This window comes from Astatotilapia calliptera, chromosome 11, assembly GCF_964374335.1.
Source record: "Astatotilapia calliptera chromosome 11, fAstCal68.1, whole genome shotgun sequence".
NCBI classification, from domain to species: Eukaryota; Metazoa; Chordata; class Actinopteri; order Cichliformes; family Cichlidae; genus Astatotilapia; species Astatotilapia calliptera.
The window spans coordinates 328,291-349,994 of record NC_137432.1 but is presented as its reverse complement, the minus strand read 5'-3'; the positions used below and the strand labels follow the sequence as shown (position 1 = coordinate 349,994).

General features: G+C 42.6%; 1 protein-coding gene across 1 annotated transcript; it reads left to right on the top strand.

Annotated features, from left to right (window-relative positions):
- The first annotated feature begins 15,744 nt into the window (after positions 1-15,744).
- On the top strand, positions 15,745-20,868 carry LOC145431946 (uncharacterized). Its single transcript, XM_080308419.1, has 4 exons — positions 15,745-15,853; positions 19,166-19,314; positions 20,022-20,186; positions 20,264-20,868. Exons 2-4 carry the CDS (start codon positions 19,258-19,260, stop codon positions 20,429-20,431), a joined length of 390 nt encoding a protein of 129 aa, XP_080164545.1. The 5' UTR covers positions 15,745-15,853; positions 19,166-19,257; the 3' UTR covers positions 20,432-20,868.
- Positions 20,869-21,704: the final 836 nt, after the last annotated feature.

The following is a 21,704-nucleotide window of genomic DNA, read 5'->3' as shown; positions in this document are numbered from 1 at the left end:
TTTTGGAGGGGAGGGTGGTGGTGAGGACATATCAATATCAGTGTACATGTGTCATGGTCCCTGTGCCTTCTCAGTTGACTCAGTATGGCCACAAGTGTTTTCTGTTCTGTTGTGTCTCTACCGGGGCGGAGTCATGGCGACTCCAGCCCCTGTCTCTGACACCTGCAAACGATCATCTCATCATCACGCTCACTACTTAAGGCGGCTGCTGAGAATGCTTCGTCACTGGATTATTGTGTAACACTCGTCAGTGTCATCACTAGACTCTAGCTATCTTCAGAGTTTCATTCGTGCCGTGACTTACCTGCTCTTTTCTCCCTGTGCCAGACTCAACTTACCAGCCTGAGGACTGCCGCTATGGTAAGCTTTAAAGCCGGAGTGTGAGAGCTAACCTGAGCGTCAGAGGAGGATTATTGTACATAGCCCTGTGTGTTTCCCGGAGACCCCCTTCCAGTGACCTTGACCTGTATATATCTGCACTTGGTGTCAGTTTGTCAATAAATTGTGAACTTTTGAGACGGTCTGCTTCTGAGTCTCTCCTGAGCCTGACAGAATAATCCAGCCATCATTATGGACTCAGCAGACTGCACCAATGTCTCTGGAAGAGCTTCTGCACCGACATTAACAATAGTACGGCTCAGTTGAGAGGTAGCATCACTTTTTTTTTTCCTTCTTTTTTGTTTCCCCGTTTGGATCTTTAGCGATCAGAATTGTTGTCTTAAGGCCAACAAAGATGCCAAGCGGATTTATTTTACCAAGTGGATCATCATGGCCTTGCCATATTGGTCCATTTGATTGACCTCTATTATAATTATGTATTTATTTTATTTTATTTTCGGTTGCTACAAACGGGACAGACATGACTGGAGGATAGGACAGGGAGAAAGAATAAAAGAAAGAGAGGGAGAGAAAGAAAAACAGAGGGGAGAAGAGACGTGAGAAAGGGGGGAAGAAAGAAAAAAAAAAACAAACAAAACACCTGGATCACCTGTATGGAGAAAAAAAACCAGAAGAGAAAACAAACAAAAAAGAGCAACATAATAAAAAAACAGCACCATCACAATAAACTAGCTAGCAGTAGATAACAGTAGATACTAAATATTAAACGCTATTGTGCAGCACGCAAGATAGTGTCATGGTCCTGAGCCTGCCGACTCAGTGTTTTGTGTTTCCTTATGCTTTTGTTCATTCCGAGTATGTATTCTGTTGTGATTTGCCATTTGTTAGGTTTCTGTTCTTTGCCTGCCTGCTCCCACTTCTCTGTGTTCCCTCCGTCTGTCCATGGTGTCACACTGTCTGCTTGTGAATCTGTCTGTTTAGTTCTGTGTCTTGTCTGGTTCTGTGTCTGTGAGTTTCCTGTTTTATTGTGAAGGTCTCCGTCTGATGTGAGTGTGTTCAGTTTACGTTTCCCATGTCCTGTCAGCTCTGATTTCTCCCAGCTGTGTTGCCCTCCTGTCTCTCATCCCCTGATTACTGGTGTGTGTATTTAAGCCCTGTGTGTTCTCCTGCCTGTTGCCGGTTCGTCTGCGTCACTCGGTGTCCCTCGGTGTCCCTCGGTGTCCCACGGTGTCCCTCAGTGTCCCTCAGTGTCCCTCGGTGTCCCACGGTGTCCTGTTCCTCATCTGCGTCTCTCTGTCTCTCATCCCTTTTGGTATCTTCTCAGGTTAGTTATTTAGTTTTCCCAGTTTAGGTTTCTTTAGTTTATTGTCCTCCTTCATTGCCTGTTTTGCCTCCACTTTGTAAATAAACATCACTAGCATTTTCATCCACTGCTTGCATTTTGGGTCCTTTCTCCCTCCAACACCACAGACAGACAGCACACAATGTGCTTTGAGGCAGCAGCCACGAAAGGTGTAGTTCGCGTCTGTGAACACCCGTGTGTACACCTGTGTGCATACCTGTGTGGATCAGCATGCTTGTATTCCAATGGTTTCTCCATGTAACGATCTGCTAGGGAGTGTGGGGAGCCATAGCCCCGTCCCCCAGGGCATGAAGCAGGTATGGAGGAGATCCAGGCCCCAGACATCCAGAGGCCCCAGAGTACGAGGACCTGAGGAAGACCACCAAAAAGGGGGGGGGGGGGGGGAACCGTGCCACCCTCCTGGGAAGAGCTGAGTAGAGCCCCAAATGAGAGGTCACCGAGCAGCTACAGAGCAGAGAGGGTTGCAGTGGCATGCCCGCGGGCTCTGCCGGCAGCCAGCTGTGCCAGAGAGGACCAAGCTTCAGGCCCAGAGGCCGGAGGCCTGAGGGCACCCCACCCCCCGGAAGGGGCCCAGCCAGGCCACAGGCGCCAGGCCCCGCCAATCAGCCACCAGGAGTGAGCCGGTACATACATGAGCACCCAGCCCCAGTCGACAAGAACCACCAGCACACCAACATCTGAGGGCATCAGCCACCGGCAGGGAGTGTGGTGAGGTGACATAGGCCTCCGTACTTTGGAGGGCCTGAGATGTACCCAGAGAGGTTGAGTCTAATACCCAACCTGACATATAGACACAGACAAACAGGCGCACGCGGACACAAACGTGCATTCCCACCCCCATATACACAACCAAATACTCGGCACTCACCCAACGTGTAGACAGACACAAATAGATACTGCACAGACAGTCGCACTCCCCAAACATACTCTATATCCCAGGTCCAGGTACCCCCGCCCCCAGAGGGGCAAGCCGCACCTAGACCCAGGAGATGTAACCCTTCTCTCTGGGGTGGAGGCAAGCGGACCACCTCCTTATCTGCAGTAGCAGGGAGGCCCCGCATCCCAGACCCCAATCTGACGGCCAGCACCTCCTCCCAGCCCCCCAGCCCTGACGGCTAACAGAACTGGGATGAGTGAAGACCCCAAACCTCCCTACGCCCGCTCATATGTAGTGTTGCTGTGTGCTGTTCTAAGGTGCATTTAAAACACAGGAGAGCATGGTTCATGCTTCCTATCAGAGAGCAGCACGGCTACTCCCGAAAACCCTCAGTGTCTATATGCATTTAAAATTTAGGGTAGGGCACCAGCGCCAGAGGTGGGTTGGAGTACACCGACCATCCTCTGGATGCTGTAAAATGTGCCCACCCCCAAGGCCCTATATGTATGTGTTATGTGAGAGTGTGAGTAATGTGGATGTCTAGGTTGCAGAATAAAATTGAGGCACAGGCGGCCAGAAGGGGACAGAGGGGGAGTGCCTCCCCTGCACCCTGGTGACATACCTGCACCCCAAGCCCTGCGTGTGTGGGTGTGGTAGAGCGGGAATAGGGAGGCAGCTGAGGATGGGGAGGGAAGAAATAATAATAATAATAATAATGATGGATTGGATTTCTTCTCTCTTGGCTCTCGGTGAAGGCGGTCGCACTTTTTCTCCTCTCCTCCTTCCCCTTATCTTCCCTGCTTAGCCTCTTGTGTCTTTGTCCTGTCTCGTGTGCATTACTTTTCCCTGGAACAGTCTCTCACTGTCGTTCTCTAAAACCTAAAAGAGAATTATGGATTTGATCAACTGGTCTCTGAATGCTATTGACACCCTCTTCTCAACGAGAAGTCTGGGTTCGGGAGAGCCTGAGTGCCCTGGAGGGACTTTCCCTGCCGGATACACGATGGATGGGTGGCAGAACTGGAGGATCTTGTGCCTGGCGGGACTGTCTATCGAGGACGCTGAAGACATCTACCTATTCGGAACCATGATAGCAGGGTTCTTGCTGATCGGAGCTGGCCTGGCCCTGACCTATCGGAGAAATAAGAGAGCGGAACCAGCTGTTCAACCCCCCCCCCAAGGCTGACCGCTGGAATTGAAGCGACGGGACGAGGCGCGACCTCTCACACTGAACGCAGCATGGTTAACACCTTGGAGACGCTTACAGCTGCCGTGAAGACTCAAACTAACACCATTGAGCGTATAATAATAATAATAATAATAATAATGGATACTTTATATGATGGGATACATCAGAGAGGGGCCTGCTCACAATGTCACCCTTGAGCGAAAGTTGGAACACATCGCAGAACGGCTCACTGCAGCTGTGGGGTCTCAGAATCAAAAGAATGACAACACCACGGAACAGAAGTTTGATACCATCATGCGGAGGCTCGCGGCTCTCCAACGGGAGATCGAGAGACCAGTGTCAGAGTGCTAAATTCGGAGCTGCTCCAACATATGGACACCACGGCGCCAGCTGCTTAGGCCCAAGGCTGGAGCCCACCAAAACAACTCCCTGATAACGACTGTTTGATGACTATTCTTCCCATCCCATGCAAGGCCACCTGAGTTGGCTGGCGGACTGTTTACTTAGCCTGATAGGGCGAAGGACACTGTCTCTGCTGAACTCTGGACACGCACACACATACACTCACACTGATGAGCACGCACTCATCCCCCTCCCTTTCCAAACGCCTTCGATGCTTGTTTCCTGCGGGGGAAGACGGCGGGTCTGTGTGCCGCGCTGAAATGGTAGCGCTGTATAGGACGACTGCTGTGTTCCTTCGGATTACCCCCCACCCCCCTATCCACCCCTGTGGCTAGTCACGTGCTCTAATGTTGTGATGTGGACATTAATGTGCTCTCTGTGCAGAGGAGTTTTTTTTTGTTTCCTGTTCATGCTGTCCTCCCATAGGTGCCCAGCCTGAGAAGAGGTCTCTTTTTTTCCTCTTGTACTTTTTCCCATTGTTGTGTAATTTTTCAGTGTTTTCTCTGCAACGCTGCCGATCTCCGACTGTATTCCCATGTGATGTCTTTGTTGTGTGTGTAAGGGGGGGGGGGGTCCTATTCCTCTGCGGGGCAACCTGCATATGGCCAATAAAGCAATCAATCAATCAATCAATCAATTTATATAGCGCTTTTCAAGGCACCCAAAGTGCTTTACAATTCCACTATTCATTCACTCTCACATTCACACACTGGTGGAGGCAGCTACAGTTGTAGCCACAGCTGCCCTGGGGCAGACTGACAGAAGCGAGGCTGCCATATCGTGCCATCGGCCCCTCTGGCCAACACCAGTAGGCGGTATGGTAAAGTGTCTTGCCCAAGGACACAACGACCAGGACAGAGAGCCCGGGGATCGAACCGGCGACCTTCTGGTTACAGATGAGCTTCCCAACCCGCTGAGCCACGGTCACGGGGCAAGCGGCCCCTCCCTGGGGCCAGCTGACCCCAGTAGGCACCCCCACACTCTGGAACCCACCAGGACAAGGGGGCCCAGGCCCATCCGGACCGGGGCCCGCAGCAGCAGCACCGCCCGGCCCCACAGAGTCTGGGGCAGCCCACCCGACTCCACCCCAGAGAAAACTGCACCCACCACATCATCCAATCATCTCCCAAACTACACAAGACAATGGACACCCAGGTTATAATCAAGTGTGCCTTATATTCTAACCAAGTATGCCTTATATTTTGTGTGTTCATATATTTTCACATAACCAAGCCTATTGTTGAAGAATCACCTAACCAAGTCTATTGTTAAAGGAAAACATGATGCATTCCTTACCTCAGTGTCTGAGATGTTTGACAAGCATGATATAATGATGCATTCTTTACTTCAGTGTCTGTGATGTCAGATAAAGCATGATATACTTCTGTATTCTTATCCCAGTGTGTGAAAGATCAGATAAGCTGATTTAATGTTTAACCTCTCTTCAACTTCTGTTAAAAAAGGAAGTACTATGTAACCTGCTTTGCCCTATAAATAAAGGAAGCAAGCCTGCCCTCGGTGTGTGTGTCTTCTCAGAGACATTCACACCCGTGCGCACGCTCTTATACACTCTGAGTCGGTCTGCAGTTGTCTCATTTCTCTTACTTGTGTTTGAACAAATGTCTACCCCTGACAGAGTTTGAAGAAAGCGTGGCTAAATAATTCATGTTTAATAACAGGCAGGATGAAAATCTGGTCTTAGTCACTTTGAGTGTAAAAAGGAAACAAACTGCATCCATTTGTGCTTCTTGCACCAGGATCCTCCTCGTATCTTCCACAGCCAGGAAGTTCAGTTCTGCTCTCATGAAGCAGCAGGAAGATGTGAGGCTCAGAGTGAGGACTGAATATAGGCTGATGGCACACACTCAGCCTTTTGCAACTGCATGCACAGCTTTGAGTCATGTGACACTCGTGCCATCATGTTGATCACACCTCTCATTGTATATTCAATTTAATTCATCCATCCATCCATCTTCATCTGCTTTATCCGGCGCCCAGGATGCATCCTTGTCAGATGCCCGAACCACCTCAGCTGGCTCCTTTCGATGTGGAGGAGCAGCGGCTCTACTCTGAGCCCCTCCCGGATGGCCGAACTTCTCACCCTATCTTTAAGGGAGAGGCCAGCCACCCTTCGGAGGAAGCTCATTTCTGTCGCTTGTATCCGCGATCTCGTCCTTTCGGTCACTACCCACAGCTCGTGGCCATAGGTGAGGGTAGGGACATAGATCGACCGATAAATTGAGAGCTTCGCTTTTACACTCAGCTCCCTCTTCACCACGACCGGTGCAGCGTCCGCATCACTGTAGCCGCAGCACCAATCCGTCTGTCCATCTCCGGCTCCCTTCTCCCATCAGTTGCGAACAAGACCCCGAGATACTTGAACTCCTCCACTTGGTGCAGGAACTCATCCCCGACCTGGAGTGAGCACTCCACCCTTTTCCTGCTGAGAACCATGGCCTCAGATTTGGAGGCGCTGATCCTCATTCCTGCTGCTTCACACTCGGCTGCGAACCGTTCCAGTGCAAGCTGGAGGCCTTCACCCGATGAAGCCAACAGAACCACATCATCCGCAAAAAGCAGAGATGAGATTCTGAGGCCACTGAAGTGAAAGCCCTCCTCCACTTGGCTGCGCCTAGAAATCCTGTCCATAAAAATTATGAACAGAACCGGTGACAAAGGGCAGCCCTGGAGGAGCCCATCACCCACCGGGAACGAGTCCGACTTATTGCTGGCAATGCGAACCAAGCTCTTGCAACGGTTGTATAGGGATCGAATGTCGCGTAGCAATGGGCCAGACACCCCCATACTCCCGCAACACCTCCCACAGGACACCCCGAGGGACACGGTCGAATGCCTTCTCCAAGTCCACAAAACACATGTAGACTGGTTGGGCAACCTTCCATGCACCCGCAAGTATCCTTGAGAGGATAAAGAGCTGGTCCAGTGTTCCGCGACAAGGACGAAAATCGCGTTGTTCCTCCTGTTTCCGAGGTTCGACTAGCGGACGAACTCTCCTTTCCAGCACTCTGGCATAGACTTTCCCAGGGAGGCTGAGGAGTGTGATCCCCTTGTAGTTGGAACACACCCTCCGGTCTCCCTTCTTAAAGATGGGGACCACCACCCCGGTCTGCCAGTCCAGGGGTACTGCCCCTGATCTCCACGCAACATTGTAGAGGCGTGTCAACCAGGACAGCCCTACAACGTCCAGAGCCTTCAGGAACTCGGGGCGGACCTCATCAACACCAGGGGCTCTGCCAACAAGGAGTTGTTTAACTGTCTCAGTGACCTCGCCCCCGGAAATTGGCGGGTTATTCCCCTCATCCCCAGACTCTGCTTCCTCCTCGGAAGACGTGTCAGTGGGATTAAGGAGGTCCTCGAAGTATTCCTTCCACCGCCTAACAATTTTCAGGCAGTGCAAGGAAGCTTTGTACTTTTAAGCTTTTAAGCTTGTACTTAAGTAACTCCTCATTAATCTGTAACTATGGATTAAACTGTAAAACTGAAAAAATGTAAGAGAAGAGCTTCAGGTCCCCAGTGAGTGAGGGCAGAGAAGAATCAGCTTTATTTCAGATTTGAGAGATAAACTTTATATTTCAGTTTGTGATGATTCTGTTGTCTTTGTGATTACAGGAGCTGCCCTCAGATTCAGACCTCAGCACCACCCAGTGACAGCAGACAGATCATCCAACAAGTTCACATGTTAACTGCAAAATTAACTGATGAAAACAGTACAAAGATTAAAGTACCACATGTGCTTTCAGTGAAAGCTGCAATTGTTTTATTGATAAAGTTAAAGGCAAAAAATCAAAAGCATTAATCACCCCTGTAACTGTGTCACTATATATCAGCATTAACAGGACCTCAGTTTGGTGTTTCACAGAGCTGTTGATCTCAGACCTGCACAGCTTGTTTAAAACACTTAAACATACTCAGCTGCATGAAGAGCACGTTTGAGTGTCTCTGACACAATTAAATAAAACTATATTTAACTATAAACTTGTGATCTGGAATTCCTTTACAGTTTTTGCAGATAGTGTTTTATTTATCATAAAGTGATTCAGTTATTCATGCCAGAGTAACCAGAGAGGATCATATATTTTTAAATATATAACTTTCTACATGACTGAATATAATATCTTTATGTAAAAGTCCGGAACCTCTGGGGAGTATCCGAGTATTTATAACATTACACAAACCAAAAGTCTCCATCACAGTGTTCATGAAATGCTGGGTTTCCATCTCGTGGGGTGGGCCTACGGTGGAGCTCTGAAAATTTCCCTGTGAGGGAGCTGCTGTTGAAGATGATGAGTCCTGCTTGATCAGTGCGTTGAGCTTCGGTCTTCTTGGTGTTTGTCAAATGATGCCTCTCTCAGTGGGTCAACAGAACTTATGGCACAGGACAGCTGTGATGAAAGAAAGGAAAGAAGATTCTCCAAACCTCTGGACCCAGAAACCCAGCTTAGTCCTCATGGTCTCCCTCCCTAGTTTCTCCCCAGGGTGAATGTAACTGTTGATACAATATTGAAAAGAACAAATTACACTACACTACTGAAACCTCTGTTTGCTGCTGTTTTTGAAATTTCCATGTTATCTGACTGTTGACGGCTCTGAAGATTTAAACCGTTTTAGATCAATTACACTCACAGTCTTAAATGTTAAAATCTCAAAGGACAGCATTACATTATTGATATTAACAGTAACTCTGGGCCTCTGTGGAGTGAGCAGCTGATCTCTCATTACTGTCTAAAAATGGATAACAAAACCGAAGGAGTGCTGAATCATTGAAAAATACAGAGTAACAGGTGTGTAGCATCGCTGACTAGGTAGCAACAAGCCCCCAACACATTGCGTATGCTAGCGGCTAATCTAGCAAACAAATTAACCAGAGTGATTTTAGATGTTTTAGAACTATAAGATGATAAGCTGTGGGTCTTTTTCATAACAGTGATGTGGTTGTATAGGACGAGCACAGAGATGAGTCCACTGTCAGATGCCATAAGAAGATCATTTGTAGCCAGTGTTGGGCAAGTTACTTTGAAAAAGTAATTAACTATAGTTACTAGTTACTTCTTCAAAAAAGTAACTGAGTTAGTTACTGAGTTACAATATTCTAAGTAATTAATTACTTGAAAAGTAACTATTGCGTTACTTTAAAAAAAATGTTTATCCCTCTGGGGTCCAAATGTTTAACCCTCTGGGGTCCAGGGTATAGTGTGTGTGTGAATGTGTGTGTGTGAATGGGTGGATGACTGGTTGTGTAAAGTGCTTTGGGGTCCTTAGGGACTAGAAAAGCGCTATACAAATACAGGCCATTTACCATTTATAATTGGCCATTGTATTAACATAATTGATCTAAAATCAGACAAAAAACATGAAATCAGAGTAGAAAAAGTTATATTTTTACTGTAACAACCACAAACATGTTTAATGAATCATATTTCATTACTTTAATAGCAAATATAAATTGTCAATTTTAAAATCATATGCACAAGTTTTGCAAACAACAAAGTTATTTGCATCCATTTACCTTTTACCTTGATTTTTTAAATAACCATTTCAAACTATTTACAGAACAATCAGCTGTTCTTCAATAAGATGCCACACAAATTATTTGTGCCACCACAAAAATTATTTTCTGTCCACTATAAAGGAGAACATCACAGCCTGATACCTGCAGGTCTGACAGCAGCAGGTGTATCACTCCTTTTGCTACCTGGAGACAGCAGTCGCCTCATTGTTCTGACACACAACACAAAACTATCCACAACACTACACACCAACTACACAAGACAACACATTAACTACACACTGCAAACACGCTAAACGTCACAAATCTCTCACAACTGTATGGAACGCCAGGACTGCCATAATGAATTAATTAAATACACCATTAAATAATTAATTAAATGTGTCAATAATTAATTAAAATTGGAATTAATTAATTAATTAAATAGTTATGACACATGTAATTAATTAATTATTGACACATTTAATTAATTATTGATGTATTTCACATTTTAATTAATTATTGACACATTTAATTAATTATTGACACATTTAATTAATTATTTAATGATATATTTATTTATTTCATTTTGGCAGTCCTGGCGCCTGGCTCTCATCTTGAAATAATTTTATCTGTCAGCCTCACCCATCAAACTCAGGGGGCAGGGTTAACGCTGATCGAGTCAAAACCATTGCTTTGGCCTGGTGGCCATTGTTTCTAGCACACAACAACCGGCATGTGGAAGCTAACAGAACTGAACTTTGAAAAACCCTGTTTGTGTGTCACCAAATACCGTTTTAATATTTTTTTAGCCGAGAATGTAGTGGTTTAATCTTCATGTGTCTGGTCGGTTTGTCAAGATACAGCCTCTTTGCAAAAGTGCTTCGATGATTTCGGAGATGTCTGCCCAGTCTCACGGCAAAGCGTGGGATAGACCCGCTCGCCTCGCAAGCAATCCCACCAACAAAGCGCAGGCCCCGGTACACAGCTGTAGTAACCCCCGCTGACTTCTTTTACTGAGGTTATATTTATTGGTGCTTTATTTCCTGAAGTTCTTATGTGTCCTACGTGTTTCAGTCGCCAATTCTGAATTATAGCTAACATTAAAAACATGTTTAAGGAGGAGAGAGAGCAAATAAATCTGTTTAACATCTGATCTTTGGGTTTTTGTTCAGTAATCAGGGTGACCTGTGTATAAACGCATAAAAGAGATAACGTTGGTGTTTCCGTCATGTAGTAACTGTTGGCTTTAACTGTACAAAGGTTGTTCGACACTATGAAACACATACAGACTTCATGATGTTCGGCTAATATTTTTATAGTGAATATTAATCATGAGGGTAAACGGCCCTGTACACCACGGAGCGAGGTCAGCATATCCACGATATCCTCAGCTCCATGAGTTAACACAGAGTTTCCCAGCTGACTATCTAACTGCCAACTATTCCAGAGACGTGAAAATATACAGCATAAAGAAAAATGTAAGAGACTCAGCAGCAGATTAGAATAACAGTTATACATTTAATAAATCACCAAATGAATCCAAGAAACGAGCAAACCTGTTCCGACAATTTGAGTTTGTATTCCCTCAGCTGCAGACTCGCTGCTGTTTAAATGTTTGAAAAGGAAGATTAGATATAAACAAACGTCAAACATAGACTCAGTCTGCCTTCACATTTGATATGAGGCCAGCACGTATAGTGGCTGTGTCCTGTTTTAAGATCATATATGTAAAATTGTTGTCTGACCTCCGTCGATCGAGCCGCTCAGAGTCCGTGGTTACCATGGTTACTGCATAAGCAGCTATAATGTTAACAGCTGGCACTGAGGAAACCTACCGGCAGCATGGGTGTTTATGTTTTTCATTGCAAAAGAACTGTCTGAATGGTTAACTGAAGTTAACTTGGATAAATTATAGTTAAGGAGTTTCACAGATAACGCCTACGTGAGCTGTGCGACTGTTCACCACTACACTGAAATCAGCAGGCTATTACTGAAATACACATGCTATATCATAAACTATGATATAAATAGGGAGGTCCTATTAACATGTTTAGTTTTATAGGACACCTTCCTGCCTTTAGTCTCCTTCATGAGCAGTATTACTTTTCTTCTAACATCCAGAAGTCTGCACGATGTGTTTCATAGTTTGTAACAAGCCTTTGACAGGTAAACATAACATGACCGAAAAAGCAAAAAGAAAGAAAAAAAAGAAAGAAAGAGAGAGAGTGTTGACATAAGAAGAGAAAATGCTCTCAATTATGGAGACAGGCAAATGGTTCATTTATGTTTGATGTGTGTTTATTCCTCCCTAAATATCGTCGGTGAAGTTTGCCATGCACGTCAGATTTTCCTGCGCATTTTTATACCTCTGCCAACAGAGAGAGAAAAAAAATCACATTCTAACAGACAGCTGGTGCTTAGAATACAGTTGAATAACTATTAAAAATCAGATGATATAATATTTCTGTCCAGGTTGCAGACTTCATGATGAACATGCTGTTGCAAATTCTGCTTCTCTCGGTGGAAATGCGCCTTCTCTTTCCTCTTTGTATAAAAACATTTTAAAAGTCAGTTTAATCTCAAAATTCACTGTTAAATCCAAAACACACCAGATAAAGAAAAGCGAATAGTTCAGTCTAACACATGTGCCAGTGAACCATTAAACGTCTGTGAAACTATGCAGTTATGAAACGTAACTTTAACCTCAGCCAAACCGATTTGCTCAGTTGTAAATAAAACAGCGAAGTAAACGTGACCCGACAGACAGAACCTGAGTGAATGAAGTCCAGCGTTTAACCACTGAGAGCTAAAACTCAGCTGAGGTTTCAAAGCTGTGTGCCGGTGATTGGACATCAGCCGCTGATGAAGCTGGTTCGCCTATAAAGTGCTCTGTAAGGAAACAAGCTCCAGCAGCTCTGCACTCGGGGAAAACACTATATTTACTTATCTTGTGCAGAAAAATGCGCTGACATTGCTTTATATCGAGCACCGGCTGCCCAGTTAAACTGTGACTATCACCAGGTAACGTAGGCATGTTTCTTGAATTAGCAGCAGGTGTTAAACAGCTGACAGATGAGGAGGAGGATGCATGCAGGTAAACTGAGGGTCTGTTGAGCTGATCGCTGGTTTCGTGAGAAAAATGTCAGCTCGTTCTTTATGTTACAGAAGCACAGAGACACAAGACCAGGCGGAAAGAGACGATCGTTCGGTGAAAATGAGAATCTGCGAATGCAACATGTGGAACACGGAGAGTGGAATATGTTTACCCGACCAGTGCAGGGGCCTCCCTACACCCCGGACTCTGCGTTGTGTTAATTTGTGTTGGATTGGGGTGCACCGCAGAGAGACCAGTCGGACACAGGCGTTCAATTTGTGGCTCGGACCGCGCCGTTTATTCGGAAGCAGGGGCAAACACCACTCCAACTCTGCTGCTGGCCCTTCGCAAATCACAGCAAACACTCCGTGACTATCAACATTGCAAAATACAACAACACATATACACAGAATACACATTAAGTAACAATAACCGTGCCTTCTACAACATTCCACGGTCTCGGCGATGAATACAACACAAAACTGATGCAGTTCGCCACTGGCAGTGCTTACCTTCGCAAATCACAGCAAACACTGACCCAAGATGGCGCCCGCGCGAACAAGAAATCTAAAGTACGGTGTCCTGCAGAGGACGAATGGCCAAAATTGCTAACATTTACACCATATATGCAGCTCAACAGCGACACCTTGTGACTTATTCCAGTCACTACCTTACATAAACAAACCAGTTAACGTAACCCCTGGGTGCACTCTGCATACTAATTGTTAGCAGAGCTAGTGAAATCTCTGAAAAAATCTGAGCACTTTTGCAAACATGTTCTATGTTGACAACCTGACCAGACATACGTCGCGACATTCGCGGCTAAAACACTGTTAAAAGTGTAGTTGGTGACAGAAAAACGGGGTATTTTAAAACTACACCACCACCATTGCTGCCTGTGATTTGATCTGCATTCTGGGATACCTGGCTGCCCCAAGTCTACACAAGCAATCGATTATCTAGGATCGACCTGTTTTGACTTACTTTGCACGGCAACCAATCAAATGTTAGAGAAGCTGCATGGGCAGCGTTAACCCCGCCCCCTGAGTTTGATGGGTGAGGCTGACAGATAAAATTATTTCAAGATGAGAGCCAGGCGCCAGGACTGCCAAAGTGAAATAAATAAATATATCATTAAATAATTAATTAAATGTGTCAATAATTAACTAAAATGTGAAATACATAAATAATTAATTAAATGTGTCAATAATTTATTAAAATGTGAAATACATAAATAATTAATTAAATGTGTCAATAATTAATTAATTACATGTGTCATAACTATTTATTTAATTAATTAATTCCAATTTTAATTAATTATTGCCACATTTAATTAATTATTTAATGGTGTATTTAATTAATTCATTATGGCAGTCCTGGCGCTCCATATTACGTGGCCTATCAACACAATATAAAGACTGGTACATATTACCTTGTTGCTTTGTCTTTAAGTGGTCAGGTGATTGGCTTACCACAACTACTTTATTCTTCCTCAGTCAAACAGCAGCACTCATGCGATTGTTTTGCCCCCTGAGCTCCAGGTGTTGTGCTAGACAGTGATCGTGATTACTGTCCGCGGGAGCGTGCAGCTGCTTAAAGCTGTAGCGTCCAGATTACTTATGTAGTCAGCTACTTCCGTGCAGCTGGTATAAGATGCGTTAAGCTGAACACAGCTTCAACCGTCTGTTTGTTGAAAAATAGTAACGGACCGCAAATTTTTTGTTAGTAACTGTAACGGCATTGTAGTGATAGGAATAGTAATTAGTTAGATTACTTGTTACTGAAAAAAGCAAAGCCGTTAGTAACGCCATTATTCCCACCACTATTTGTAACCTTCAGTAAAGCTGTTTCTGTGCTGTGATGAGCTCTGAAACCTGACTGAAACTCTTCAAATAAGCCATTCCTCTGCAGATGATCTGTTAGCTGTTTGACAACTACTTTTTCAAGGATTTTTGATATGAAAGGAAGGTTGGAGATTGGCCTATAATTAGCTAAGACTGCTGGGTCTAGAGATGGCTTTTTAAGTAAAGGTTTAATTACAGCCAGCTTGAAGGCCTTTGGTACACTCAGAAAAATTATGGTTCTTAAATGGTTCTTCAGATGTCTTCATGGTTCTTTAAAGAACCATCATATGTCAAAGAACCTTTTTATTTTGTGGATGGTTCTTCAGCTATTACAAATGGTTCTTTAAAGAACAAAAGGTTCTTCATCCTTAGCTATCTAAGTTTGATGGTGTAAATGGCATAAATATTTATTCACCATAACGAGGCTGTGAATTATACTGTGTGTTTTCTTTGTGTGCATGTGTGTGCGAAGGGGGAGGGCGGGTTACCTGGCAATTACCCTTTAAGAGAAGATGGTAGGAAACTGAATATTCAAATAAAAGTTAGAAATATTTGCTTAAAAATATACTGGTGGCAGGGGTGGGGGGGGAGCCTAAAGACCCTAACCCCCCCCCCCCCCCACACACACACACACCCCTAACCCCGCAAACCCAAATATGGTGAGTTAACAAACAGTAGAAACAATACACACATTCAAATAGTGTACATTCGTTTTAAATTTTGATAAAGCATTACTATTTTCTACTCCAAGGCATTACTTTTGAGATTATTATATATTTTTGAAAATATAGCATAATGATAATACTAGTTATTGTAAACTTTACAAACCACCCAGCAGTATGTAAAGTCAAATTATAAAATACAAGTAAATAACAATTGCAGAACAGAATGTCAGTGTAATGAACACACACTTCGTTTTGACAAAGCGCACTGCTTAGGTAAATGATCTGAGTAGTTGTTCATCACTGAGCAATTTGTTAATATGTGTTTCGAGCCAAATAAATGACAGGGAGAGAGAGAGAGTGACGTCAGAATACGTCATACTATAACCTCCCGGGAGCGGACGGAGGGGGTCAGTCGTTGGGATGCGCATGCGCAGACAGAGTGCGCGAGCGGCGGGCCTTGACCTTTCGGGGAAAAAAAAACTCTTTCTCACGGATGGTGACAACGAAACGGGTAACAGTCTTCAGTACCTGCTGGACTTTGAAGCTCTGGATTCTGGGACTGTTGGAAAAGGTAAAACATTTTCATTAAAACCTTATTACTGTTTTGTTTTTGTTACTCGCCATTGTAGCTTGCTGTTAATGTTGTGCTAACAGTAGCGATTAGCTAGATACGTTAGCCGTTGACGTCAGCGCAATTTAGTATCCGGTATACAGAAACTATTTTCCTAACAAAACCACTGTTATAATTAAGTGAAGGTGCTCCCAGCTAATTTGAACCTTAGGCTTCTAAAATATGTGGTTCAATTGCGTGCTGCGTACATAACCTAATGTCAGCTTGACCGAAATTAAAATTTTATATATTGTTAAAGTCACTAAAATGGCGCCTGAAGCCTGTTGTGATGTGAGCTCTGTGTCTGCTCTAGAAACTCTGAAATTCTGTAGATCTGAGCCGTACATTAAATACTCACATGAACCTGTACTTTGAATTTTGTATGAGCTGTATAAAATACAGCTATGAATAAGTGTTTTGAATGAATAATTAGATTAGATAACTCTTTATTGTCTAATCTAATTATATAGAAATGTGAATAGAAATGAATAGAAATGTGACATGAGAAGTAGGGGTGGGGGGAAAAGATCGATACTGTGTAGTATCGTGATATTTTGTTTGCTAATAATGTATCAATACAGGGACAGCAGAAATCGATATTTTGTTACAAAAAAGTTTTTGTGGACTGGAACTGACTTCAGAGCATGTTGATCCTTTTTCTGAGCAAGAATCCTGACATTCCTTCACTGTCCAAATGTGTTTAACTTTTTTTTGGCAGTAATAAACATGACAGTTTACTTATTTTAATTTAAGACACGTTTTATTTTAATTAAGTTTAAAACTTTTTTATTTAATGTAAAATTATATTTTGTTTTAATTTACTTTCAAATTCTTCAGTTGCTGAAGGGGCTGCATAGTTTTCATAAATTGCATAGTTCAGAATAGCTATAATTGTACCAGATGGTTGCATTCAGTTAAGTTGGACTAGACTGTAATACAAACCGTTCAGTTTGTCAACAATAAAACTGACTGAACTGAGAGAAAGACTGAGTGTGAGACTTTGATATTAGATAAAATGAATATTGATAAAGTTTACCTTTATGTACAGCAGGGGTGTCAAACTCAAATACACAGTGGGCCAAAATTCAAAACTGGAACAAAGTCGCGGGCTAACGTTAATATTTATTGAAATATATTTATTCCTCCAGATATAAGAATGAATCTTTTCTTATGGACTCAAACACGTTTTGCTGAAAAACTGAATATGGAACAAGCAAAGCTTAACCCTCTGTAGAACCTGGGACCATTTCGTGGCCTTTGCGTTTTTTAATTCCACGCCATTTCCACTGTGTTTAATGGAGTATAGCCAAATTTTCAAACATGTATTTTTTTCCCATTTTATTTTAAAATTTCAGTCTGAGTTTTTTAAATGAGCTTAAATGGCTGAATAAAAGGCATACATCCACTATCGAACCTCGTGGCCGATTTGTGCCCCATTGAAACCCATTATAAACGTTATTTTTCACGCCAGAAAAATTACGGTCAAAGGGATCGTCAGGTTTCCAGCTTAGGTTTCGTTTTGGACTACAGGCCTTAGAGTTGTAATTTTTTTATTTGTCCACCGGGTGGCGCCCTTGCTCCACATGTGACGCCTGCTGGAACATACACATGTTCTCCAGCGGCCTGCTCGAGACAGATACCCGGAAAAGGCAGACTAATTTCCCGCGTACAGCAGCAGCTTGGCCCGCTGCTCGTTCCAGACCATTTTCTGACCTTAGGTTCGTTTGAGGGTGCATTAATTTTTTTTAATCAACAGGAAATGATGTATTTGTTTTCACGTGGTAGCGGAAGTGTGTGCTGCAGACACGGGAACCGAACCATATGCTCCGGCGCTGCGCGAAACACACCCGCGGCAGAGGCACTCCTCCCCGGGGGAGCAGGAGCAGCAGCGCCGCCTGGGGACATTTTTGGCTTCTGCAAAAAAAATTAAAACCGGATTGAAATTAATGTTCGTGCCAATCTTTTGTCCATCTAAAGGCCTAATTATAATAACAATAAAATATTACTTCAAATGTTTTTTTTGGAAAATATTTTATGTTTTATGTTTTATGTTTTTGGGGCAAAAAAAGCAGTGCGCTCATGTGACGAAACCGGGATATAAAGGGTTAAAATCCGTGAAATGTAATTAAAACTTGACATGAATATTTCAAGGAGAAGTAGGTCTAAAAGATTGGCTAATTTAAAGTGGAATAAAATATTAATATATAAATTTTTTATAGCACTTTTTGGGCGTGGTCGATAGTGTGCATTTTATGAAATGCGCTCCTGGAAAAAAAATAAAAGGCGATCGAAATGACTGTTGGTGCCAATCTTTAGTCCATCTAAAGGCCTAATTATAATAACAAACAAATATTACTTCAAATGTTTTTTTTGGAAAATATTTAGTTTTTTTGTTTTTTGGGGCTAAAAAAACAGGGCGCTCATGTAATAAAACTGGGATTTAAAGGGTTAAAACAATGAAAATATAATTAAAACTTGACATGGATATTTTAAGCAGAAGTAGTTTTAAAAGATTGACTAATTTAAAGTAGAAAAAAATATTGATATATAACATTTTTAGAGCACTTTTGGGGCGGGACCATTTTTTGGTCCCGAGGTTCACGAAAGGATGGGATTTTGAGGTCCTACCACTAAACAATATATATATTAGCTGTATAATACCAGTAGGCCAGCTGTAATAGTCATTTGGTATGGCTTCGCGGGCCAAATGTAATTAGGCTGCGGGCCAAATTTGGCCCGCGGGCCAGAGTTTGACACCTATGATGTACAGAATCTGAATATCGCAAAATATTTTAAAAAATTGCAATAATATCGTATCGTGCGTTAAGTATTGTGATAATATCGTATCGTGGGATGTATGGTGATTCCCACCTCTAATGAGAAGGTGTGTCTTTGACTGTTCCTGTATAACTTATTTTCGGACTAGTTGACAAGTTATGCTCCGGTCATTTGATGTTTCCAAGATAGATGTTCTTTTGTAAAATAGTTAAATTTTCTTTGTATATTTCATTTATCCACCATCATACATACAAGCTAAGAAGAGGTCGTTATACTAACAAGAGGTATCAACGCTGGGCCAAAGTTCAGCACATGTTAAAGTTTGTAATCCAGCCAGGGTGTAAATATCACTCAGCAGCCAGAGCTGAAGCAGGCAGCATCAACACATAAATCTACTCTACCCGGCTTAAATCACAAGAGCACCTCTGACCAAAAAGCTGTAGATTTTTCTTGTTTGCACAAATTAATCCAGATTCACATTAATTGTGTTCACAGCTCCAACAAAATGAGGAAGAGGAGGGGGAGAAACACAATTAGGTTGAATTACAATTGGATGGAAGGCGAGGACAAGGAGAAGGAAGCTTAGGATGAGGAGGAAGAGAAGCAGCAGGAGCATCTTTAGGGATCCCTATGATGTCATTGAGGTTTGTTTCATTAATATGGTCCTCTCACAAAGAAAGATGAGTTGTTTTAGTTCACCTACTTCCTGTATTAAATAGTGATGTGCAAAACCTTGTGGAAAACCATGGAGCAGGCACGTATAGGACATCTGCAGGTAAATGAACATCAAATCTCTAAGACTGAAATCTGTATATTTATCACCCTTACGATAAAACCCATGTCAGCCATTGATTTATGGACTTTTGTATTTTGAAGCCTCAACATTTGCTTTATTGCTGTTGCTATGTTGGGACCATATTAGGATGAGGGATCAGAATCTGGAGTCATGCACACTATTGTTTCATTTAGTGTGTATCCATAAGATTCGTACAGCAGATCCAAGTTGTGCCTTGAAAACAGGAAAGTCGTCTGCATAGAGGAGAACTGTAATAGCAGGCTTGTACAAAGTGAGGCTTTGTGCTCACATTTGCTGCAAACACTCGTTTTACCCTGTTTTGATGCAGAATTCAGTTGAAATCGGGCAAGAACTGGACTTGTTTTTTATAATGTGTTCTTGTGAATTGATTGTGTATCGCATATGTTTGATTTGACTTTCTGCAAGACAACAGTCGTCCGCTGGCCAAATACGTTTTCCAAATACCTCCACGTGATCTAGCCTGGATTTAGAAAAGAATAGCAAAAAAAAATCTGCACCTCCTGCTTCAGATGCAATTTGTGTTTCTGTGTTCAGAGGCAGCGGCGAGAGGGGAGACCTCGGCTCATCCAGTTGGAGAGCCTGACCAGGAGGAGTCGAACATTAACTCAGCTCTTCCAGGGCACCCTGCAGACTCGGCTACTGGCAACAGCAAGGGATGACGTGAACGCCAAACTGGAGTCCATCACAGGTCAACTGCAGGTATGCGAGTCAGACCTTCTGAGGAGGGTTTCACTTTTCTCTCTTCTTTATAATTGACTCTTTTCTCTCTCTTTCAGCTCCTTGTCTCAGAGTGGGAGGGATTTGAAGCACAAAGGGAGGAACTTGTCGTTTGGTTGGCTGATATGGATGTCCGCCTGAGTGAGGTTGACCAGCTGACAGGAAACACCAGTGAAAAACTGAAACAACTGCAGGTGTGGGCTTGTTTTGATATGACATATATTTGATATGATATATACGTCAGAGACATTATCCTAAACTGGACTAACAAAGGACCATGAGTACAACATGAAACGTACATTACATAGCGTAAGGCTGAAGTTCATTGATCATTTTAATCATAAACTTGTTGTTGAAATATTTTTACTGAACATGCAAACATCTGCTGATGAAAATGTGTTGATTTATTGGTCTGTTATGAAGCTATTGCTATTTCTAATGTGTTTTATCACTTTCTGATGTTTTCTTAATTAAACAATACATGTATTAATTGTTGTGTTATCTGTAGATATAGTATTTTTATATATATATTTATTTATAGTATAGCCAATATATTTAATTATTACTGTTTAAAACACTAATATGTGACATGTATTAGTAGTGATGTTGTGCTGAGGGTTAAAATGCCTTTTTGTCTTTTGGTATACTACAAAATGACAATAAACTATTAATATATGTCTATGCTGTGCTCGTATTTATTTTACCCTGCTCAAATTCAATTTATGATACATTTTATTTCGAAAGATTTAAAGTGGTTCTTTAAAGAACCACTCAAAAGAGGTTCTTTAAAATGGTTTTTTTAAAGAACCATTTGAAGGATCTTTTTAAAAATGGTTCTTTAAAGAACCATTTTTAAAAAGGTTCTTTGAAAAACCATTAAAGGTGCCCCAAAGAACCATTTCTTGATGGTTCTTTGGGGCACCTTTAAAGGTTCTTCAATGAACCACTGAAAGAAATGGTTCTTCAAAGAACCATTGTTTGAAAGGTTCTTTGTGGCACCAAAAAAGGTTCTTCTACGGCATCAGTCTAAAGAACCACTTTTGGTTCCAGTTGGCACCTTTATTTTTCTGAGTGTACATAGCCGATTATTAGAGATCCTAGAGATCCACATACATATATAATACACACTAATGATGAAGGAACTGATCTCACAGTCCATTGTCCATTCCGTAAACTACTAAATTTACTTTGAGCCTCAGAAATGCTCACTCTGTTTGTACATCACTTATTGTCAGCAATAGAGCTCATTCTGCTGTGTGGACATAAACACATGTAACATCACTTCCTCTTTGTTTTTGATGCAGCGTTTTATCAAATTAGAGCTGCATGAAAAACAATGAAACAGCTTCTAAAAGTTTGACATCAAAGCAAATCTAATGTCTGTCAACAAATTCCAGCAGATTCTTCACCAGGACCCTTTGTGATAATTTTCATGTTTCATACAAACTAAAGTGATACACAACATATGCAGTGCTATACACAGATATTTACGTTTCTAAG

Coding starts and splice junctions, on each gene's coding strand:
- LOC145431946 (XM_080308419.1), top strand. CDS start 19,258: ATGAGGAGGAAGAGAAGCAGCAGGAGCATCTTTAGGGATCCCTATGAT. Junction 19,315..20,021: donor ATCCCTATGATGTCATTGAG/GTTTGTTTCATT, acceptor TTCTGTGTTCAG/AGGCAGCGGCGAGAGGGGAG. Junction 20,187..20,263: donor CCATCACAGGTCAACTGCAG/GTATGCGAGTCA, acceptor TCTCTCTTTCAG/CTCCTTGTCTCAGAGTGGGA.